This window comes from Pinus tabuliformis, chromosome 6 (assembly GCF_031772625.1).
Source record: "Pinus tabuliformis cultivar Carrire ecotype Pingquan chromosome 6, CPIR1, whole genome shotgun sequence".
NCBI classification, from domain to species: domain Eukaryota; kingdom Viridiplantae; phylum Streptophyta; class Pinopsida; order Pinales; family Pinaceae; genus Pinus; species Pinus tabuliformis.
This window is the reverse complement of record NC_142292.1, coordinates 666,876,005-666,898,797: the sequence shown is the minus strand read 5'-3', so window position 1 is coordinate 666,898,797 and position 22,793 is coordinate 666,876,005. Positions and strand designations below refer to the sequence as shown.

The window sequence follows — 22,793 nt, the reverse complement described above, 5'->3', positions numbered from 1 at the left end:
ATCACTCATGAACACCTCAATGTGCCAACCACTTTCATTTTCAACCAGAGCCTTTAATTGCTTAAAAATGGCAAACAAATTATATTTGTTCTTTAAATAATATACCCACATTTTACTTGAAATTTTTTAAATGATTGTTACAAACTTCTTAGCACCTCCAAGGGATTGAATTCTCAATGAACCACAAACATCACTATGAATTAATTCAAGTACTAAGTTGCCCTTGTTTTGTTGGTATCAAGTTTGAATCGAAGTTTATTCCCTACTAGGCATGCTTCGCGTACACCTTTATCTTCCTTAATCTTACCCAATCCATTCACCAAATTAAATTCATGAAACAACTTCATATGAAAGTAATTAAAATAACCATATATTTTGTGCCATAATTGATTTTCTAAAGTAGAACAAGTCAAAAAGGTTTGCTCTTCCTTTGGAATACCATCAAACCTTTATTTATAATTACACCGCAATCCTCTAGCAATGATGTTGTTGTGATGATCTTTAATCAAACATTGTTTCCTTTCAAACACAATAATATAGTTTTCCTTGGTAATTTTACTAACTGAAAGCAAGTTTGTCATTAAACCAAGAACATACAAAACATTATGTATGCATTCAATGCACTCTCCTAAAACACGCATGGGTATGTCACTTCTTCCTTGTGCCTCATGAATATTATCATCACCAAGAATAATAATCTCGTTACCATAGAGAACAAGTTTTGAAAAACTTGCTGCTCACTAGTCATATGCTTGGTGGAATCAATGTACAAAACACATTAAGAAACAACAATGTCAATGTGAGAAGCCATAAACAAATAATCAATACCAAGTACTTGTGCATCAACTGTACTACCTTTAACAAAATGACTTTGATGCCTTCACCCTCTACTTCTTCCTCTTTAGTGTCCTCTACCTCTAGTCCTTTCAACCTCAAATCTTTCTTTAAGATAACACTCTTCTTCAGTATGATTATTCTTGCTACAATAATTGCAGAGCTTAGGAATTTCAGAAGTATTTCTTTTATTTGAAGCATTTGTCATCCAATTTTGATTTTGATCCCAACTAATCTTCCCCCTAAGCAATTCACTACTCTATGTCTCCCTCTTATCACTCAATCTGGTGCAAGTTCATTTTTATTGAGTCTCTACTATTTCTGAAGTAGAAAGCCTACAACTTCTTCAAATGTAGGAACTTCATTTCAAGAAGAGATGCAAAATGAAGTTACATAATGTCAGTAATGCTCAAGTAGGTTATTAAATAGAATAGTTACGAATTCCTTATCTTTACTCAATGAGTGATTCACTCATAATTCATTTTTCAGTTTTTCCAACTTCCAAACGTGATCTGTAATGAGATCAGATGCTACCATATTCTAACTAGTTGATTTGTTTCTCACCAATAAAATTTGAAATTCACTTGAAGTTTTCATAGAATTTCTTTAATTTCATTCACATCTCAATAGCAATAGAAGTTTTTGTAGCTCAAGCAAGTGTTCTAGTCTCAAATGGTGTCTATGAGGCTAAGAACATAGGTGGATTAATTATCTCCAATACCCAAAAAAAAGTTTCTAAGTGAAATTGTCCAAATTAAATTAATTAGTAAGTTTTAATTATTTTCCTAAGTCTTGTTGAAGAAAAGTGTAACTAGGTTCGGTATTTGTAAATGTAATTTTGATCTTTGTACCTACCAAGAAAAAAGAAATATTTTTTTTGTAAATTGTACGAATGAGTTTCTTGCTCATTCCACTGGTCTAGAAAAGTCAAAGCGTCAAGATCATGTTAAAGACCTCTTCTTGAGCATGTATGTAATTAAAATAGGTCCAACCTAGTGCCAAGAGCCCTCCAAGACAAGCGCAATCCTCCAAAGAAGAAGTTTTCCAGCTAAACAATGAGAAAGACAGTCATGTCGGCCTCAAAGCACTTACATATGTCAAGTCGGCTCAAAATTGGTGTCACAACGATCTAATGTAATGTCAGCTTGATATGGAAGACATGATCACTATATATATAAGACTAAAGATCAGTGTTGAAAAAGAAGATGGAACTCCTCAGAGAATCTCGACACAGTGAAATATAACAACGTGACTATAATCTCACTATCTCGGTGAAGGAAAATGATACTCTATGCATGTGACCACGATCTCAACGCAATCACAGTCTCGACCTCTCCAACACAGTCACATAAATTGCAATCACTGTAATTGTGGATGGAGCTAGACACTCTCGACATATACACACACCTCGGATCACTCTAAGACTTCGTATGACACAAGAAGATAGTATCTCGGTAATACAAAACAGTGACACACAATGACAGAATCTCGATATATGATTTCGGAGAAAGGCTCTATCACGGTGCTCGTTGAAAAACGTTGTCTCAGTGCTCGATGAAGACTCTCTGTCTCGGTGCTCGGTGAAAAACGTTGTCTCGTTGCTCGATGAAGACTCTCTGTCTCGGTGCTTGTTGAAGACACTCTGTCTCGGCTTAACTATGATCACACCATAATGCACATACTCTGTCTTGGTATAATCGTGATCCCACATAATATCTCGGAACATTTTCAATGGAGTGATATTTGCACATACCTTTGTGTCTCAGCCTCCACATGATCACGTCTTCACATAGTCAACACAGTCATAACACAGATCAAACGCAGTCACAAGTCTCGGCTCTCAAGAATTCAGTCCTGACATAGTTGTGGCAGGGAAGATCTTGATGCACAGAGACATAGTCACAAGGTTATACAGCTATCATGATTTTCGTGGATTTAGGTGCAGATCGCATATACACAGAGATCTCGTTGGTATGGTGAAAACCTTGATGAAGGTTCAGTAATAGTATTACAGCAACAGAGATGATCTCAGTGAAACAATGAAGCAGCAATAATGATATCATTGTTATAATGAATATCTTTGTGAAGACGCAGTAATGAAGACTTCAGTAAAGCAGTTGTAATGATGATGACCTCAGCAAGATGATGTTGATTTGGGGTAGCATCAGATGTGCTCTAGCCATGTAATTTGGTGGAGAGGCTAAGACACATGAGATCTCCAATACCCAGAAAGGGTTTGGGCAGATTCTAAATAGTTTGGGAGATATTAAAAGAATTAATATTTTTAATGGAGTCCCTAATCTAAACTTAGGGAAATTAAAATATTAATGTGAATTAATATAAAACTGTGTTAAAATAGTCCAAAAGTCATGGATCAAGCCAAATCTAATCTTAGCCATTGATTAGGGACTTAGTCTCGGCCGTTGATCTGTCTATGAGAAAAGTATAAGAGGAAGCTTGAGGGTCACTTGGAGAACACACCAAGAGATCAAGATTTCGACTTTCTGGCGCTGGGTTTGCTGAGAAAGTTGAGAGAGTGATCTGAAGTTGCAGCTGAGGGGCAGTGAATACAGAAGCAGAGAGGCAAAGATAGTGTCGGGAGGATCAGCGCAGCAGCCGGGAAAGTTGACGCAGAGGGCAGAAGCCAGAACTGCCAGGAATAGCCGAAACTGTCAGAAACTGTCAAAACAACCAGGAAAGTTGACGCAGAGGGCAGAAGCCAAAACTGTCGGGAACTGCCCAAACTACAGGGAAAGCTGACGCAGAGGGCAGAAGCCGGAACTGCCGGGAACAACCGGAACGGTCAGGAACTACCGAAACTGTCGGGAACTGTTGGAACTGCTGGGAAAGCTGTCGCAGAGGGCAGAAGAGGCTGACGCAGTCCCTAGAGGCTAATGCTGGGGTTTTTCGTGGGGCAGATTGGAGTTGTGGAGCTGTCAGAGTGTTTATCCGAGGTTTCAGCTGGAATATCTGCTTCCGAGTAGAGAGGTACTACTGCCAAGATTTTTCTCTGTTGGGTGAGCCAGATTTGGCACCCAGATTGTATTCTGAAACTGCTTAATAAATCAAACCCTCAAATAGTTGCATTGGTTTTCCCACATTGGGTAATTTTCGGGGACATTAGTCCCAAAACAACGGTGTCACTTGTGTGCTTGTGTGCTTGTTTCGGTTTCCCTTAGTTAATGATCTGTAATGTGTTGAGCATGTACTTGTCTTTATTTTTAGTATTTACATGGTAAATAACTTGTTAATTAATCAAAACAAGTAGGAAGGAATAAATCAGAATGTACATGGAGGGTTTCTAACTGTTAGACTTAGAAACTTCAACATGGTATCAAAGGGTGGTTACAGATCACAGGAGAACTAAAGACATCAACCGAGCAGAGCAGCAACAATAGAAAACAGTTGTCCCAAGTGACAAAAGTTGTTCCTAGCAGAGAAGCAACAAGGAAGGGGTGATGCAGTGCCTGTGTCATCAAGTTCGAGCCAAGAAGAAGCAGCGCAGAGGCTAAGGGAGGCAAAGACAGGCTCACGCAGAGCCACGCAGAGGCCAAGAAGGCTGATGCAGTTGGCTAAGGAAGTTGATTTGCTAGTGTCGGGATTGTGCAGAGCCTAGGAGCTCTAACCTTCAAGTTGCTCGGGTTTAGGAGGTTGTGGGTAAGTTGCAGAGTGGAGTTGGTGGGGTACTGTAGTCAGAACAATACCTAACAGGGCAAGGCCAAGGTAGAGGGAGTTGCTGCCGAGGCGGATTTCTAGCCAAGGAATCTGAATGAGTGTTGTTGTCGCACAGATGATCAGGGAGGGGCAACTTGACGTTAGCAGAAGGATTTCCAAGTGGGAAATCAGGACTCAGAGGGAGTCCAGAAGAGAACTTCCAGACGAGAAGTGGAGAGACTCAGCAGGAGTTGAACCGAGAACTTCCAGACGGGAAGTAGAGAGACTCAGCAAGAATCAAACCGAGAACTTCCAGACGGGAAGTAGACTCAGCAGGAATCGAACAGAGAACATCCAGGCGAGAAATAGAGAGACTCGAAGGAGTCAACAAGAAGAGCAGAGAGATGACCATGAATGTGCTGAGGGATCAAGACAGGTTGGATGAGGCATCCAACTTTGTCATCTGGAAGGCTAGGATCCTTTTTGTTCTATGTGCCATGAGTGCAAACACACCACTTGAGCAGAAGTGGGGAGACATCGAGTTATAGTCAGACGGACTACAGGCGATGAAGGGTAGGATCCTCGAGGTACCCAGCCACTTGGATTAGACCTTGCTACGGGAGCCCCGAAGAGGAGTAGCAATACTGGCAGATGTCAGTAAAGACGGATGTGGATGGAGCGACAAAGGGAGCTACAGTGCAGAATTCCCAAGACACTGTGAGGCCGCAGTGCGAAAAGCACAAGAGTGTTGCACCAGTGAAAGATGGCACAGAGAGGTGTGCAACAGTGCGAGACGCATGGAGTTGTTGCAGCAGCGCAGAGGTCAGAGAGGGAGCATTTGTCAGCGACAGAGGAAGTTTTAGCATCGAGGGTGTCTCTAGCCTGACAGAGATGTCAGTGTTGGGAGATCAGTTACTTACTTCTCAGTAACTAGGTTGTAGTGCAGCAGTTAGCAGTGGCGTGATATGGGCAGCATGATGAGAGGGGATGCAGTGCAGACGCAGCAGTGGCAGTGGCAGGGCCATGGGCAGCAGTACGGATGCAAAGGGAGCTGTCGTACAAATGCAGCAGTGGCAGTGGCAGAGCCATGGGTGGCAGTACGGGATGCAGCAGTACAGATGATGGGCAGCAGACCTAGCATCAGGGACCGATGCTGGATGATCAAAGTAATACTCTGTGAGGAGTATTGCTAGAGCACAGTCCTCACTAAGAGGAAGTGTTGATTTGGGGTAGCATCGGATGTGCTCTAGCCACAAAATTTGGTGGAGAGGCTAAGGCACATGAGATCTCCAATACCCAGAAAGGGTTTGGGCAAATTCTAAATAGTTTGGGAGATATTAAAAGAATTAATATTTTTAAGGGAGTCCTTAAGTCTAAACTTAGGGAAATTAAAATATTAATGTGAATTAATATAAAACTGTGTTAGAATGGTCCAAAAGTCATGGATCAAGCCAGATCTAATCTTAGCCATTGATTAGGGACTTAATCTCGGTCGTTGATCTGTCAACAAGAAAAGTATAAGAGGAGGCTTGAGGGTCACTTGGAGAACACACCAAGAGATCAAGATTTCAACTTTCTGGGGCTGGGTTTGCTGAGAAAGTTGAGAGAGTGATCTGGAGTTGCAACTGAGGGGCAGTGAATACAGAAGCAGAGAGGCAGAGATAGTGTCGGGAGGATCAGCGCAGCAGCCGAGAAAGCTGACGTAGAGGGCAGAAGCCAGAACTGTCGGGAACATCCGGAACTGCCAAGAACTGTCGGAACTGTTGGGAAAGCTGACGTAGAGGGCAAAAGCTGAAACTACCGGGAACTGCCGGAACTACCAGGAAAGTTGACGCATAGGGTATAAGTCGAAACTGTCGGGAACAACTGGAACTACCGGAAACTGCCAGAACTACCGGGAAAGCTACGCAGAGGGCAAAAGAGGCTGACGCTGGGGTTTTTCGTGGGGTAGATTGGAGCTATGGAGCTGCCAAAGTGTTTATCCGAGGTTTCAGCCAGAATATCTGCTTCCGAGTAGAAAGGTACTGCTGCCGAGATTTTTCTCTATTGGGTGAGCCAGATTTGGCACCCGGTCCCAAATTGTATTTTGAAACTGCTTAATAAATCCAACCCTCAGATAGTTGCATCGGTTTTCCCGCATTGGGCTTTTCCGGGGACATTTTTCCAAAAACAACAATGTCACTTGTGTGCTTGTTTCTGTTTCCTTCAGTTGATGATCTATAATGTGTTGAGCATGTACTTGTGTTTATTTTTAATATTTACATGGTAAATAACTTGTTAATTAATCATAACAAGTAGGAAGGAATAAATCAGAAAGTACATGGAGGGTTTCTAACAGTCAGACTTAGAAACTTCAACAGATGATTGTTGTCTTGATCTTGGAGTGGCATTAGAAGTCAAGGGTCATGGTCTTGGTGTTCGTCAATTAGAATCTCTATAAGATGAATTTTGTGCAGGTTTTTCCTCTCCAAGAGGGAGAGGTTTTCGCCCTAGCACAATGGCAACACTTTTGTTCTTGTCTCTTTGTTTTGGTAGCTATTTGATGAATTAAAGAAGACACACTAAAGAATATGCTAATAAGAAAAAAGTTAAATACCTCTCAAATAGTTATCATTGTCTCTTTGTTTTGGTAGCTATTTGATGAATTAAAGAAGACACACTAAAGAATATGCTAATAAGAAAAAAGTTAAATGCCTCCCAAATAGTTATGATGCAAGAAGAATCTCATTAACTCTAATTGCCCTAGATTCTTCAACAAGTCTAACTTAGGGAAATGGGTTAATTAATCAGTATTAACTGAGACGAATCATTTTTACTCTAGAGACTTCTAGAAAAGTGATTTTTAGAAGTCGAAATGATCTTACCCATTGCTTGGAACTAGATCATGGCCATTGATTAGTCAACGAGAGATTATAAGAGGAGATCAATGGGGATTTTGGAGATCATTCGTCAGACAAATTCGATGAAATAATAGCAAGGGCGCAATGCCAGTGAGGGAGACACCAGCAGTAGGGTTTCAGCAGGAGAGATTGCAGACAGAATTTTCGAAGAAATTCTTCGCAGTGATTCTAGATTTCCAAGAGAAGGAACAAGGCCGAATTATTTTATAGAAGGACGGTTGATACAGGCAGTGCGAGTAGCCAATTTACCCAATGCAAATTTCCACAGGCTCGTTTCAGTTGCCAGTTGTTGGTACAGGTCCCCAGAGGCAATGTGAGTTAGTTTATAGAGTTGTTGGAGGCAATGTGAGTTGGTTTATAGAGTTGTTGGAGGCACTATTTACTCATGAGATTGATTTCCTGAGACAATGCGAGTTTTTAGAGCCCATATCATATTTTGTAGATAGTCAGTGCGAGTTGTAGGACAAAGTGTGAATTGCCTAGGAGAGGTCGAGTTTGTTTGCAGAGGGAAACTCTTGATTTCCCAATTTGATTCAGTTAGTGGAAGTGGAGAAATAATTACCGGAGCTTTGTCAGTGTCAAACATGCAATTTATGTAATCCTTGATTTGTTAAAAAAATAATAAAATCCCTCATCTACAAAACTGGTTTTCTTTTCAGGGTTTTTCAAGGGACAATTTGTCCAAAAAAATTGGTTTCAAAATTTTTATGTGTGCGCTATTTCTAAGTTCCTAAGATTATTTATTTGTGAAATTGCAATTGTGTTTTAATTCAGTATTCGTCATCAGTAATTTACATAAGACAAATAATCTGCAAAGGTAGAAGATTAATAACCAGTAACTACAATAGAATTTTCATATACCCCAATTAAATTGTAACTATTACTCAAACAAAATCTCGACTTGACATGTTAAGCTTTCTATATCTTAGTTGAATGCTTAGAGGTTGATATTGATGATGAGGAACCTAATATATGCAATGATTTTGATGATATGTAGGTATTCTTTGTAGCATGAACTTTTTGGACTATAGAGGCCATCTAGAGCCTCTTTGTTGGTGTATTTTTGCTTCAAATATGGATTGCACTTGGTGCTCTTTTGGTTATATGCACCCTAGCTATATATATGAGAAATTTTGCATATTTGTGTATAATGGTTTGAATTCATATGGATCTACAATTAAATTTATGTATTTTTTTCAACATTTGGATATTTATGTATTTTTTAGTCAACCAATTTTTTGGTTCATTATTTTTCCAATTCCTAGTTTTGGCATCAAGTAATTCAATCACCAATCTGGTTTCATAACATTGGTTCATTGTCCATTGTTCATTTTTAGTTTTAACTTTTGAGTCTTGACTCTAGATACTAATGACCTTAGACCAAGTCTTTGATTCGTCACTTTTTATTATTTTTGAGTTTGAGTAATTTCAATTTACTATTCTAGTCTTCAGACTTTAGTATCTACTATTTTTCTTAGTACTAATCAAATTCTAGAATAATGAATGATGAATTTAAATCAATATATACAATATTTTACTATTTCTATTTCATTGAATCATTTATGATGTATGAATCAATTATTTCATTATTGAATTTGAATATGAGTCATGTTGTTAAATCTTGAAAGGGTTTGACCACCCTAATTTAATCTTGTCTTGATTTGCATGGCTGCAATTTCTGTCTTGAGACAGAATTGTACTGGAACTAATATTCTTCTGAATATAGTACAAATTTTGCAATGTTTCACCAAGTTTCTGGGACGGGGGGACGCAGGAATGGGGAGACTCAGAAGGGGCATATGTGGGAGCACCCCCCAAATTTTGAGGAAATTCAGGCGGCACAGGGGGGCGTCTGAGTCTCCCCATTCCTGCGTCCCCCCATCCCAGAAACTTGGTGAAACATTGCAAAATTTGTACTATATTCAGAAGAATATTAGTTCCAGTACAATTCTGTCTCGAGACAGAAATTGCATCCATGCAAATCCAGACAAGATTAAATTAGGGTGGTCAAACCCTTTCACGATTTAACATTTCTACCCAAATCTCTGAAGATCATATCATCTTGTGTCTTCAACCTCAGGAATGAAGAATTATGAGAAAACATTGCAGGCTGGAATGAAGGTGTAGCCCTTGTATTGCTTTCACAACAAAGCATCTTTGAAGTGATAGGCAAAGTAACGAACATAAATATTAATAATATTACTAATAATACTAATAAATGACATGACTTAACTAAGGGAACATGACCCATCAAACATTATGACAAATCGATACATGTAAGTATTCTGTCACAAGGCATTGCAATCAACTACTCATCATAGGATGCCCAATGTTTGGATCCTGCAGAGTATTCTTCTTTAATTTATGCTTTAATAGCCCTCAGGAAGAGGTTATGAAGTTTTGCATTTCTGATTGTAAATATTTTTAATTAAATATAAGACATTTTTCTTTAAAAAAACAAAAACAAAAACAAAACAAAAAAAATAGACTGGATAATCAAGAAAATAGAAACAGTAAAGTCTCTTGTCCTTATAACCAAGAAACTATAACCTCAAAGTATCGTAGTTAATAGTGGGCAAGAACATATAATTCTTCTTTTAGTCTTTTACTAAATCTTCTCCAGTTCTGCAAGCAAACATATTCAAAACATTTAAAAATGATACACAGAATTTAAGATAGAAAAAATATTCCCAAAAACAGCCAATAGAATATCTCGCCTAGCTTCTAACACTCCAAAAATGGTTGTACTAACATCTTTATTGCGGGGATCTATGAAAGATATGTACAAGCGGTAGGCTTCTTAGAACCAAATATTCAAATTTAGGAAACATTTAGACATACATTTAAGAAGCCAAAATAAGAGACTAGATTTTTAGGCATACAATATATATGGAAAAACACATTCTAACAATCAATGCAATGAAGCATAATGTGCAGTCACATACATTCCATGGAACACCAATAAAATTGTAATAAAGACATAAGATACTTAATATGAACTTTCTCACATGAAAACTGAAAAATCAAGGAAAGAGTTTTAAGTACTACCCCACCACATTAAATTTCCGACATCACACTTCATAAAATCCATCTCTATCTGTCCTGGTTATCATTCAGTCAACATAAGTCCTCTATTAGTATGAAACAAAGAAAACTCCACAAATAACAAACAACAAACAAGCTAGACAACTCTCATTCAAATAATTTCTGCACTGATTCTGTCCAGCCTCACAATGAAAGGTCCATGCACGTTCTTAAGAACTCAAGTGCCTCACTCATAAATCTATTCATGCATTTCAGACGGACAAAATATGGAGATGAAGCAAATGTCATCTTTATATGGCTCGCTTCAATCTAAACTTGCATATGAAACTTATTCTAGAGAAGCAAGAAATGAAAAGGATCCACAGGTCCAATAGAAACACCATTCCAGGCATAATCTAGTGTAAAGATAAGAATAAATTGAAACTGTAATAGGACGAGGGAAAGAAATGAAATCAAAAGCATGGAAAAAAATAAATATATAGGACCATAAAGATAAATTTTGTGACCAATATAACATTTTCAATGATAAACCGGCTCTCCCATGAAGTTACTTTCTGTTTCAATATTTCAGCTAATTTATTACAAACAACCATAATACTGCCTTTTTAACAACAAAAAATGCACAGAGGAGCAATTGGTGAATGGGTGTAAGTTAAATCCACATTATAAATGTGTAGTTTGTAACAAATAAGCAATTCATGCTTTGTAAACTAGGGTCCTACTTGATTGAACTTTACATAGTGCCAGAGTTCTTGATCCTACAAATCAAATTCCTTCTATGACAAGTTGACAACTAACACTAAAACTTGTCCTTGCAAAGATAACAACATGCAAGACAATATATAATCTACATAATCAGACTTGTAAACAATAATAGGAGGGGGGAAGGAAAGTTATCATAGTCAAAGAGGGAACAAATTCATAGCTGGAAGTGGCATTGATGGCTCTGACACAAACACACTACCAGCACAGAGGCTCTCCTCCCAACCAACAAGAGCCTTTCATAATGCAAGGAGCTCGAAGCTTTCTCACAAGAGGATTGGCAATCGCAGGAAAAGTTATTCAAAATCTAACCTAGGCGAACAGTGAACCATAGGGATCGACTATTGAGGCAGGGAGGAAATCAGGGCCTATTATGAACAACATCTGAAAGAATGGGAATATCATATAATAAAACCAACAAGAAAACAAAATTTATAAATTCCCTGATGCACAGATCGCATCTTAAATGGAACAGTTTCCCACTTGGTTATCATGTTCATAAAGAAAATATTTTTTTTATATTGAGCATTAAAAGGAACAAAAGCAGAGAAAGGAGTGCGAACAGAAGTTGAAGGGACTAACAGTTGAAGAAACAAGGAATGGAAGAAGAAGAAAGTGGAACAAGAGTTACCAAGGAACCAATAATGAGACAACAACTTGGAACAAGAAAATTCGAATTTTCTATTACCATCCCCTAAAGAACAAAAGTGGTCAAAGGACTAGCGACTATAACCAGCAAAAATAGCTGAGCCAAAGGAGGCTGCATAAAGGGAAAAAGCACCACTGAAATAAAATGAAATGAAAATTGAGTACAAGAGCTAACATGAAGTGGCATAAACATAGGAAAACAAGTTGGTTATTGCAAAAAGGAAAACCCTGGAAAGTGAAGGAGAGCAAATAGCAAGGTAGCTGTCACAAGGAGACGAGGGATTTAACCTTCCTCATCATCCAAGTCATAGTGTAGAAGCCAACACTAAGTCCCTACAAAAAAAATGTCCTCAGGAGAGTATCCTAAACTAATTGAGCCTGTTACCCACCAAAACGGGTAAGCCCATAGGAGGAAAAATTTTCTCCTACATTTGGCAGCCAGAGAGCCAACAGCCCCTGCCAGCCACCATTAAATGATGATATACCATGTGCCTCCGCCACTTGCATTAGCCATGTGCTTCTCACCCATCCGACATTAGCACTTGGACAACAATGGGTTGCCATTCAAAAGTTCCTTTGATCATTTTTCAATCAGGTGCTTGTACTTGTTTGTTTTTGGGCATTTAGTATGGATTAGGGGGTGACCTAAAAGATTGATGGACCTTGACAGTATTCCTGCTCTCTGACCTTACTAGGGGGGTTTATCTTTGACTCTAGTCTAGTGGGACCTCCCTTAGGGACTTTTGGGTTATAGGAGGGGCACTACCTGGGAAGCCATGATTGAGATAGAGTGTTCCATCTTCCCTATATCATAGTTAACGCCTTCCATCCTATGTCACAAGCCCCATGTCTCACCTCCATTCTTCGGGTACAACTTGTCATTGGTTCTTGGGGATTTGGCACTCACATGTTCACATACCTTGAGTAGGGCCCGAAAACTTGGCTCTGGGAGGTTGATGCAACAGAAAGAAAAGGAAAAGGCATACCATGGCCACAACAAAACAAAGAAAAAAAATCAAAATGCACAAGATGGTCAGGGCATAAGAATTAGCACATGGGCAAAAGCCTAGCATGAGCTCTACCTATCTCATATGGCCATCACCTCATTCCTGAGCACACAATGCTCCATTACATCAAAGAAGGAACCCTTGCATGTCCCAACCTCAATCAGCAATGAATTGACTCATCTTAAATAGGTAATAAAAATGTTACATTATACAAAGCAAGCTCTAACCTTCGAACCATAAGCGATAATACAAGGAATAATCAATAACTAAAAGGCACACAAGAGCGGTGGAAAAAACAAGGCTAAGTTGGTAACTAATGCATCCATGAATGCTCCCTCCTCACATCTATACCATAGTTGCAGGAATCCCCCCCCCCGGATCCTAAGCCGGAATCGCGTCCCATATGGAAGCGTTCCGGAACCTCCAGGCGAAGCGCGATTCCGGTTTTCATGAAGCGCGATTCCGGTTTTTTAAAACGATTCCTGGAAATTGGGTTGCGTTGCCCCGGATCCGCGCTTCGGAGGGCGCTTCGGGCATCCGGAAGCGCCACGCTTCGGGCCCGGAAGCGCACGCTTCCCAAGCGCTTCGGAGCGGTTCCAGAAATTTCCGCGCGGGCAGCCAATGAAACTTAAATTTTTTTTAATTTCTTTTAAAAGTTAACTTAACTTAGCATGAGGGGGTGGGTTAGGGTGAGTTTAGGGTGAGTTTAGGTGAGGAATGAAAAGCATAAAGCTCCCATTCATTCCTCATTTTCTCACTTTGAGTTTATGAGAGTTGAAGAAGAGAAGAGAGGAGAGGAGAAGAGAAGAGAGGAAAGGAGAGGAGAAGAGAGGAGAGCTTGGAGGAGTGAAGAAGGAGGAGCTAGGAGAAGGAGGAGGAGCTTGGAGCAAGAGCTTGGAGGACTTCATCTACAAGAGCTAAAGAGGTAAGTTCAAACCCCAAACTCCCTTGTTTTTTTGAAAAAAAAATTGTATTTTTCTCCTCCCTCTCCTACTCTTTCCCATTGTTTCTACTTGCTCCTTTATTTACAGGTTGTCCACCACCTATATCCATATTCCAAGATGGTGTTCTTTTGGCTTCTATGTATCATTCCACTCTTGGTTTTAATGATGGCAAGGGTGAGGAATAGAGGGGAAAAGGAAGGGGATGAACTTGGTCCTAATAGTAGTGACCCAATGTATGATGAGGAGGAAGGGTTTGAAGAGGAAGGGGATGAACTTGAAGGGGACACTGAAGCACAAGATGGGAAAGGTACATCAACACCCTTGTGGAACTATGTGACCAAACTTGATGGGGGAAAGGCTGGTGGATCTTACAAATTTGTGTGCCCTCATGGTTGTCATGGAGGAAAACCATATACGGGTTCATATACCCGTCTGAGGAGGCATCTTTGTGGGGTGCTGGACAGTGATGAAAAAAAGGGTTATGTGGGGGTACAAATTTGCCCAAACATTTCAACTGAAGAAAGAAGAAAATACATCCAAATAGAGATGGCTGCACAACAAAAAAACAAGAAACAAAAAACTCATTCTGAATCAAGTGCAACCTCTAAATTTGGTAGTTGCCCATCTCCTCATGGTACTTCTGCAACCTATTTATGTTTTCATGTCTTCTACAATTAATTTGGTATTTGGGATGTTTGTTTTGAGTATAAATGCAAAAAAATATAAAAATATATATATATATATAGCAGACGCTTCCGCGGACGCTTCGCTTCCTAGATTTTTGGAAAATGACGCTTCCGCGCTCCCGCTTCCGCTTCGCTCCCGCTTCGTGCAACATTGATCTATACACTCAGCGTGTGGACACCCCCCCTGGTTGGTCCCTTTGACCATGGCACTTGGCCATGAAATCTTCTCCCATCCACTACCACATTATTATTATTCACTAACACCTATCAATTGAAGGGTGGACCAAGGAATTGTTACTTCCCCTTAGGGGTTGGAAGCACCTAATAGGGTTGACCTTTAGCCACCCCTATCTAGGGAGAAAATACCTTACTGAGATCATAGTCCTGATTTTGGAAGGGGATCTTTGTTTGAAGTATTAAATTGCCCTTAACATTCAAGTTTGGTTCACTTAGATGCATTATTGATCTTGGTCCCTAATGATTGGTTGCTTTCACTAGAATCCATGTTGTTCTTGTCAAGTGGCTCAACAGCCCAGGTCTTAGGCACCCACTCCATAGGTACCTAGTCCCTTCGGAGGAATACATTGGCCCAACCAAGTGAAGCGTGTGGAAAATATAATTAGTGTCATCTTCATAATGTAATACAAATGTATCATTGATATACTTATTATTTTCATTTATTACATTCATTATTATTATGTTATTCTAGTCAAAGCATGTTCTTCATGCTTATAGGGTCAATTGAGGCAAAAAAAAAAATTATGAGTCAAAGAGATGTAATTGAGTCAAAGTCCCATTTTGAATTCTTGCAAGAAAAAGAAAATTATTTTATCTCGAGTCAAAAAAGAGTCAAAATTTCCACATCCCAAGTCGGCCCTCCTGGACAAGTTGGCCTAAAGAGGCGACTATTCGACCTCTTGGACTAGTATAAATATAAGGAAGTTCAATCTCATTTGATTATCTCATCACTCATATCAATTTTTGTGCCAAGACAAAAAGAAAGACTAGCGAAGTCAAACGAGAGAGAAGGAGGTCAAAGGAGAGAGAACGCAAATTGATTTATGCTCTAATTCTTTTAACACGTGCAAGTTCTTTTTATGGTTTTTTCAGGCTATTACAGGGCCGAAATTTTAGGGCACGAATTGTCAGGGATTGACCAGAATTCAAAGAGTTAACCATGTTGACTTTTGTTGACTTTGATTTGATGAAGATGACTTGGAGGAGGGCTGACTTGGGTCTTTGTGGCAGTTTTGGTCTTGGTCTTCGATCTTGGATACCTCACTTTGATTTGATTCTATAAGAAGAGGATTTTCTCGGGTTTTCCCCCTTGTGGGGTTCTTCCCAAGCTTGGAGCCTAATCTCTTGTGTTCTTTCTCTCTTGTGATCTTCATGTTTTGTACATTTTGGTAATTGCTTGATGAAGAGAATATAAATTTAATAAGAATCCAACAACCATTCACAAGTAATTATCGAGTTAAGAGAAGTCTACCCTTATCTACAACCATTTTGATTTCTCAACATGGTACCAAAGCAAGGTTAAGAGAAGGCAGCTTGAAGATCACAAATGTTGGCAGCTTGAAGGTTTCATTGTAGCAATTATCTCTCCCTCTATTAAAAAAAGAAGGCTTGTAGATCATCTTCATAACAGTCATCATTCTCTAAAGGACATTGTTGGAAACTCTCCTCCTTTGACAAGTAAGTACTCTACTATAAAGTCGAAGCTTATTATCTAAACGAACATGAAGTTTATCTCTTTGGCACCCTAAGAAAAGTACTATGCATAGTTTGTGGCATACTTTATCTTTGTAATGTGAAGACTCCTGAAGCAGTTGTACGAATCATTCTGAGATGTCAAGCGAGTTTTCTGAGACAAAGACCTATGATACTCCTTTGAGACAATATCACTATACAATTTAAGGGACAAGCATCCAAACTCTTTAACAAATCCACTGTCATCCTATGAAAAGAATATAATTAACAACATATATAGGTATTGCTCAATACAAAACATTATGTGGCACTTCTCCAAGGCATCCGAAGCAACATATTCTTTTTGAAGATGCAAGGTATCTGAATTTCCTATGAACCGACAACTAATCCGAATCTTGTATTGCAAAGGTATCCAAAACTCTTTGTGGCACGGTAATTATATGCAAATTCCGAAGTTATATAGCTGAAAGACGAAGAAAATAAGTGTATCGTAAAGATCTAATGCTCATCATCTTCGTTAAAGGAACTAAATGTTGAAAAGTGTAACTAGGTTCGTTCATAATGTCTAATGTAATCATGATTTTATGTATTTGATTAAAAGAGAAATATAAATTTTATTATTATTATTTTGAAGCATGGGTTTCATGTTCATGGTCATTTTATTTATAATTCAAGCGCTCGTTGAGTGCTTCTAGGGCTTTGTCATAAAGTCAAGGAGTTAATTGAGTCATTGTAATATGTAAGACCCCTTTGGGCATCTTGTATTATGTAAAAGAAATTTATTTGAGTCATAAAAGACCCTCCAAGACAAGTCAACCTAGCTGCAACAAGTCGGCCTACATGAAAGATCAATTCGGCCTCATGGAGGCAATTTGTACCCCTACAAAGCCTATACAAGGCATTTGACCTCATTTGAAACACACATCCAAGACATACGAAGAAGCACAAGAAGAAGTTCGATCTTGAAAAGAAGAAATCCTAAGGCAAGTGAAGTTCAAGAAGGAAGCTAAATTCAAAGTTTTTGGGTCTCTCTCTCTCTCTCTCTCTCTCTCTCATGTGCAACGAAATTTTGAAGCTACTAATATTGAGAAATCTAGGGGCAGCAATATAGGTGATTTCTCTAGCTTATGATAACTTGTGAATACTTTTTCTTCTTTTTCTAATTTTCTTGATTAGGTTCTTATCTAGCTTGATTATCATTGAGTTCTATTCATCTGTTGAAATTTCTAAGTTTAAAACTGTCAGGCCAGGGTAACTCCAGAATAAGCAGAAGAAAAACTGATATATAATTTCATTAGAGAACTATTGATTATATACAAAAAGGAGACGGAACAGTTCATCTTCTTGATGACTGTTCACGTTCCAGTTCACCCATCCGTTGAGGATTAGGTGTCAACATTCCCCCCCTTAATCTGAAGGAATGTTGGTGAATCCAACCATCGTTCTGAATCTTTCAAGCTTTTCTCTTCCAAGCGCTTTGGTGAAGATGTCTGCAATTTGCTCGTTTGTGGAACAATGACGGAGATGGATTGTTTTGGCCTCAACATGATGTCGGATCAGATGATATTAGTATTGATGTGCTTAGTACGATCATGGAACTTTGGGTTCTTGGCCAACTTTATTGCAAAGGTGTTATCAATCATGAGTGGAGTTGATTGTATTTGTTTTACCTGCAAATCTTCAAGAATTTTCCTGAGCCACACAATTTCTTTCGTTGCTTCAGCTGCTGCCACGTATTCTGCTTCTGTTGTGGAATCTGCTGGTACTGATTGTTTGCGTGATCTCCAGGAGACAGCTCCTGATCCAAGACTCATAGCATATCCTGAAGTAGATACCCCAGTTTCTTTGTCTCCATCGAAGTCTGAATCAGAGTATCCAATCAAGTTGAAGTCGTCCACCTGTGTATACTTGATTCCAAGGTCTTGAGTTCCCTTCAAGTACCTTAGAACTCTTTTTGCAGCAGACCAATGTCCCTCACAAGGCTTTTGCATAAACCTGGAGAGGATTCCAACAGCAAATGAAATGTCTGGTCTTGTAGTAGTGAGGTAGATGAGACTTCCTACAAGCTGTCTATACTTTGTTGCATCCTCAAATTCCTTTCCTTCAATAGATGTGAGCTTCAAGTTTTGTTCCATTGGAGTAGAAAGAGGATTGCACTCTGTCATGCCAAATCTGTTTAACAAATCTCCAATGTATTTCTTTTGAGAAAGAAATATGGATTTTGGATGTTGGGTTACTTCAATGCCAAGATAGTAATGAGCATAGCCCAAATCAGTCATTTCAAAACTTTTTCCTAATTCTTTCTTTATGGATGCAATATAGCTTTCATTGTTCCCTGTCATTAAAAGATCATCTACATATACCACAAGATATACAACTGTTTTGCCAACTTTCTTGACAAATAAAGTTGCATCATCAAGATCAAAATGTTTGAAGTTGAGTTTCAGAAGATGCTCAGTTAGTTTTTCATACCAGGCTCGTGGTGCTTGTTTGAGGCCATACAAGGACTTCACAAGTTTGCATACTTTGTGTTCATGTCCTTTCACAGCAAATCCTTCAGGCTGGGACATAAAAACATTCTCTTTTAGATCTCCATTCAAGAATGCAGTTTTTACATCCATTTGATGGACTTTCCAACCGCTCTGAGCAGCTAGTGCAAAGAGTGTCCGGATGGTGGCCCATTTTGCTGTGGGGGCAAAAGTTTCCTCATAGTCGACCCCTTCCTTCTGTGCAAAACCTTTTGCCACAAGCCTAGCTTTGTGCTTGTCAAGTGAGCCATCAGCTTTGTACTTGTTCTTGTAGACCCACTTGCAGCCAATTGGTTTGGTTCCAAATGGAGGATCAACCAGCTTCCAAGTGCCATTCTTTATGAGGGCATCATACTCCTTCTGCGTCGCTTCTTTCCATTCATCATGAGAAGCAGCTTCTTTGAAGGAAGTTGGTTCAAAATCTGTAGACAAGTTCAATTCACAATCATAAGTAACATCCATATCAACAGGTGAATTAGAGTTATCTACATCACCTCCATCTTGTCGGTTTGTATTTCTGGTTCCTGTTTTTCCAATTTCATCAGGATGAACACTTTCAAGTGTCTTTGTCAGCGACTTTGGGGGACCTTTCTGAGATGGTCCAGGCTGCTTTGTTGATTGAGTTGGGACTGAATCAAGATTGAGTCTCCCAATTCTATCAATTACATCACTTAAAGGATCATCCGGTGTTGGAGTTTCATGCAAGGGAGATTGTTCTTCAGAAGAAGATTCCACATGTTGTTCTAGTATAGGAATCCCCCCTTCAAGATGTGGAATCTGATTATCAAATTCTTGAAATGATTTCATTTTTGCGAATCTATCCAAGCGATCAAGTTACCGCTCAACAACATTGTCAGATTTGGATGATTCAAGAAAAATGACATCTCTATATACAACAAACTTTTTATTTACTTCATCATAGAGACGGTATGCTTTAGAGGTGTTTGAGTACCCCAGGAAGATACACTTACGACTTCTAGCACCAAGTTTGTTTCTATGTACCTTTGGTATTAAAGCATAACAGGTGGAACCAAAAATCCTGAGATGTTTTACCGAAGGAACATGTCCATACCACAATTCATAAGGAGTCTTGTTTCTTATAGCACTAGATGGACATCTATTCTTTATATATGCAGCACATAGAACAGCATCAGCCCAAAACATTATCTTTACATTTTTGAAGAAAAGCATGGATCGTACCATATTCAAGATTGTTCTGTTCATTCTTTTAGCTACACCATTCTGTTGAGGATTATAAGACACAGTTGTTTGATGTTTAATCCCATGTTGGCGAAGATAGTGTTCAAATTCATTTGATGTATATTCTTTTCCATTATCAGTGCGAATAGACCCAATATGAGATTGTGCATCATTTTCAATCCATTTATGAAAATTCTTGAATGTTTGAAAAGCATCAGATTTGTTCTTCAATAAATAAACCCAACACATTCTGGTGTAATCATCAACAAATGTCATGATATATTTATTTCCATTTGCAGAAGGAACAGGCATTGGACCACATAAATCTGAATGAATGAGTTCAAGCTTCCTATGTGCTCTTGAATGTGAATCATGAAAAGACTGTTTGCTATGCTTTCCTAGAATGCAAGCATCACATTGCTTATGTTTTCTAGGAATGGTAGGCAAACCAGCGACACCATTTTTCTTCAACAAGCGGAGACTATCATAGTTTAAATGTCCAAATCTAGCATGCCATAATAAACTTGACGGAAGTGTACCTTCTTCATGATGAGAAATATATGAGAAATGTTGTGCATGAGCAGAGGTTCCTTGCAGTTTAAGAATTCTTTCTTCTTCTATACCCCTCATGACAAGTGAGTGGTCAGATGCTTTTCTTACCTCAAGCTTGCCATCAAACATATGAATGGAGTGACCTTGCTGGCGGATGTGGACCAGGGACAGCAAGTTTCTTTTGAGCTGTGGGAGATATAGAACATGATCCAGAAGAAAGTCTGGAAGACCAGGCAATTTAAGCCTGATTGTGCCAAGCCCTGATGGCTTGATTTTTGACTGATCTGCAAAGTATACTGCTCCATCAACATTGTCAGTAAAATCTTCAAAAAAATCTTTCCTATGAGTCATATGACAGGGTGCTCCTGAATCAAGCAACCAATCATTTTTCGAAGAAGCAAGTGAAGCATTAAACAAATCTTCATTTACTCCAATGTTACATTGTGCCTCAATATAGTGAGCGGATTCAGGTGCTTTACCTTTGTCTGTGTCATCAGTTTTACCTTTCTGTTGATTTCTTCTCTGCTCAATTTTGTCCCATGGTAGCTTGCATGTAGAAGCATCATGTGATCCATTTCGTTTGCAGCGAATGCAATGCAGATCTGCCTTTTCTGCTTGAGAATGTCTGCCCCCCCTGCCTCTGAAGTATCTTCCTCTTCCTCTTCGTCCACCTCTTCCTCTTGTAGAATCTTGAGCAGGATGCTTTTCTTTATGAGCAAGGCAAACAGTCTCTTCAGAAGATTCAGGGACTGTTTTCTTTCCAAAGGCTTTCTCTCTTTCAGCAAACTTTTTCACAAGAGACTCAAAGGTTATGTCTTTAAGATTTCCATTTGCTTGTAAAGACTCAAGATAATTGGAGTAGGTAGGATAGAGTGCCTTGAGAAAGGCAATAAGAGAGATATCCAGCTCAACCTTAGTGGATTTAATATCATGCATTATAGACTTTATTTCAGATGCAAGAGCAAGGGGATCATTATTTTTCAGTTCAAGAGTGAAGAGTTTAATCATGAGCTGAACAACTTCAAGTGCAGAATGTGAATCATAGAGTTCTTTCAACTTTTGTAAAGCTTCAAAGGCAGTGGAATAGGATGAAATATGACGACTTACTTCTTCATTTACAGATGCTGCGATCAATGCATAGGCTTTGCTGTTCTTGTTTTCCCAAATGACAAGTTCTTTATCTGATGTAGGCTGCACAGGGTCTTTGTCTTCTTCTCCGACACACACTCCTTTCCACAACTCATTGTAGATGAGGGTGTGTTTTACCATCCGAGACCATTCAGAATAGTTCTCCTTGCCAGTGAGAACTATTCCGACCATAGAGATGATTGAATGCATTCTGTAAAAAAAATATCTCTGCTGATAAAAAAAAACTTTCCTTACGTTACAGCCTTCAAATCCCTCTAATGTTTGCTAGAAGCATCAGCATTGAAATGATAACTTTTCAATGCAGCATTATCATTCAAAAGAAAACTGTGTAATAAATTGCGTAATATCAAACACTTAGATTGATATATATAAATACTTTGAAGAACAATGCAATACTCAGAATGATAAATAAACCCTTTGAAAACTGCTTACATAAGCCCTTTGAAAATTGCTTACAACGCAATACTCAGAATGATAAATAAACCCTTTGAAAACTGCTTGCATAAGCCCTTTGAAAACTGCTTACAACGCAATACTCAAAATGATAAATAAACCCTTTGAAAACTACTTACATAAGCCCTTTGAAAACTGCTTACAACGCAATACTCAAAACTGCCATCATAAATATATATTGAAAAATCAACAGCACAACATTATACCAGAACCGCCATTAAAATCATCTCTCTTGTCATATATCGGCATTCTCAAACTTAAGGGACTCACAGATTACAGAGCGACTTCAATCCATCAGGAGGACCATGCCTTGAGAAAGAATACATCTCCCTATTGAAATGAATCTCCCTGGTTTGAATGAATTCTAATTGGAAACTGACGTGAAGATATGAATCGATCTTCCTTTCACTAACCAATGAATACAAGTTTTGAAAAAGAATACCTCTCCACGTTGAGATGAATCAAGGTGCTAAAGCCATCTCAGGCTGTGCTCAATCGAATGACTTTTATTTGGAAACTGGCATAGAAGTACAATCGCCCTCAAAAGGCGCAAGTGTGCCCAATGCCTTGTGCTAGCACAATAGCCTCTGATAATGGAGCTCTACCCACATTTAAGATGAGCGAGTCCACCTTCATTGCCCTGCGGCTGCTGCTACTGCAGCATCCTCCCGTGCACAGCCCTTATACTCGACACACACATCGAGTAATTAGACCCTCAGCT

At 39.0% G+C, this 22,793-nt stretch overlaps 1 protein-coding gene across 3 annotated transcripts in view; it reads right to left on the bottom strand.

Moving 5' to 3' along the window:
* Positions 1–22,793, bottom strand: part of LOC149260379 (S-adenosyl-L-methionine-dependent methyltransferases superfamily protein) — a 413,041-nt gene that overhangs the window by 103,923 nt on the left and 286,325 nt on the right. For all 3 annotated transcript variants that reach the window (XM_089420520.1, XM_089420535.1, XM_089420528.1), the window contains one exon: positions 10,437–10,485. In XM_089420520.1, the coding sequence (XP_089276646.1) occupies positions 10,437–10,485 (49 nt within the window). The remainder of the gene's footprint in view (positions 1–10,436; positions 10,486–22,793) is intronic.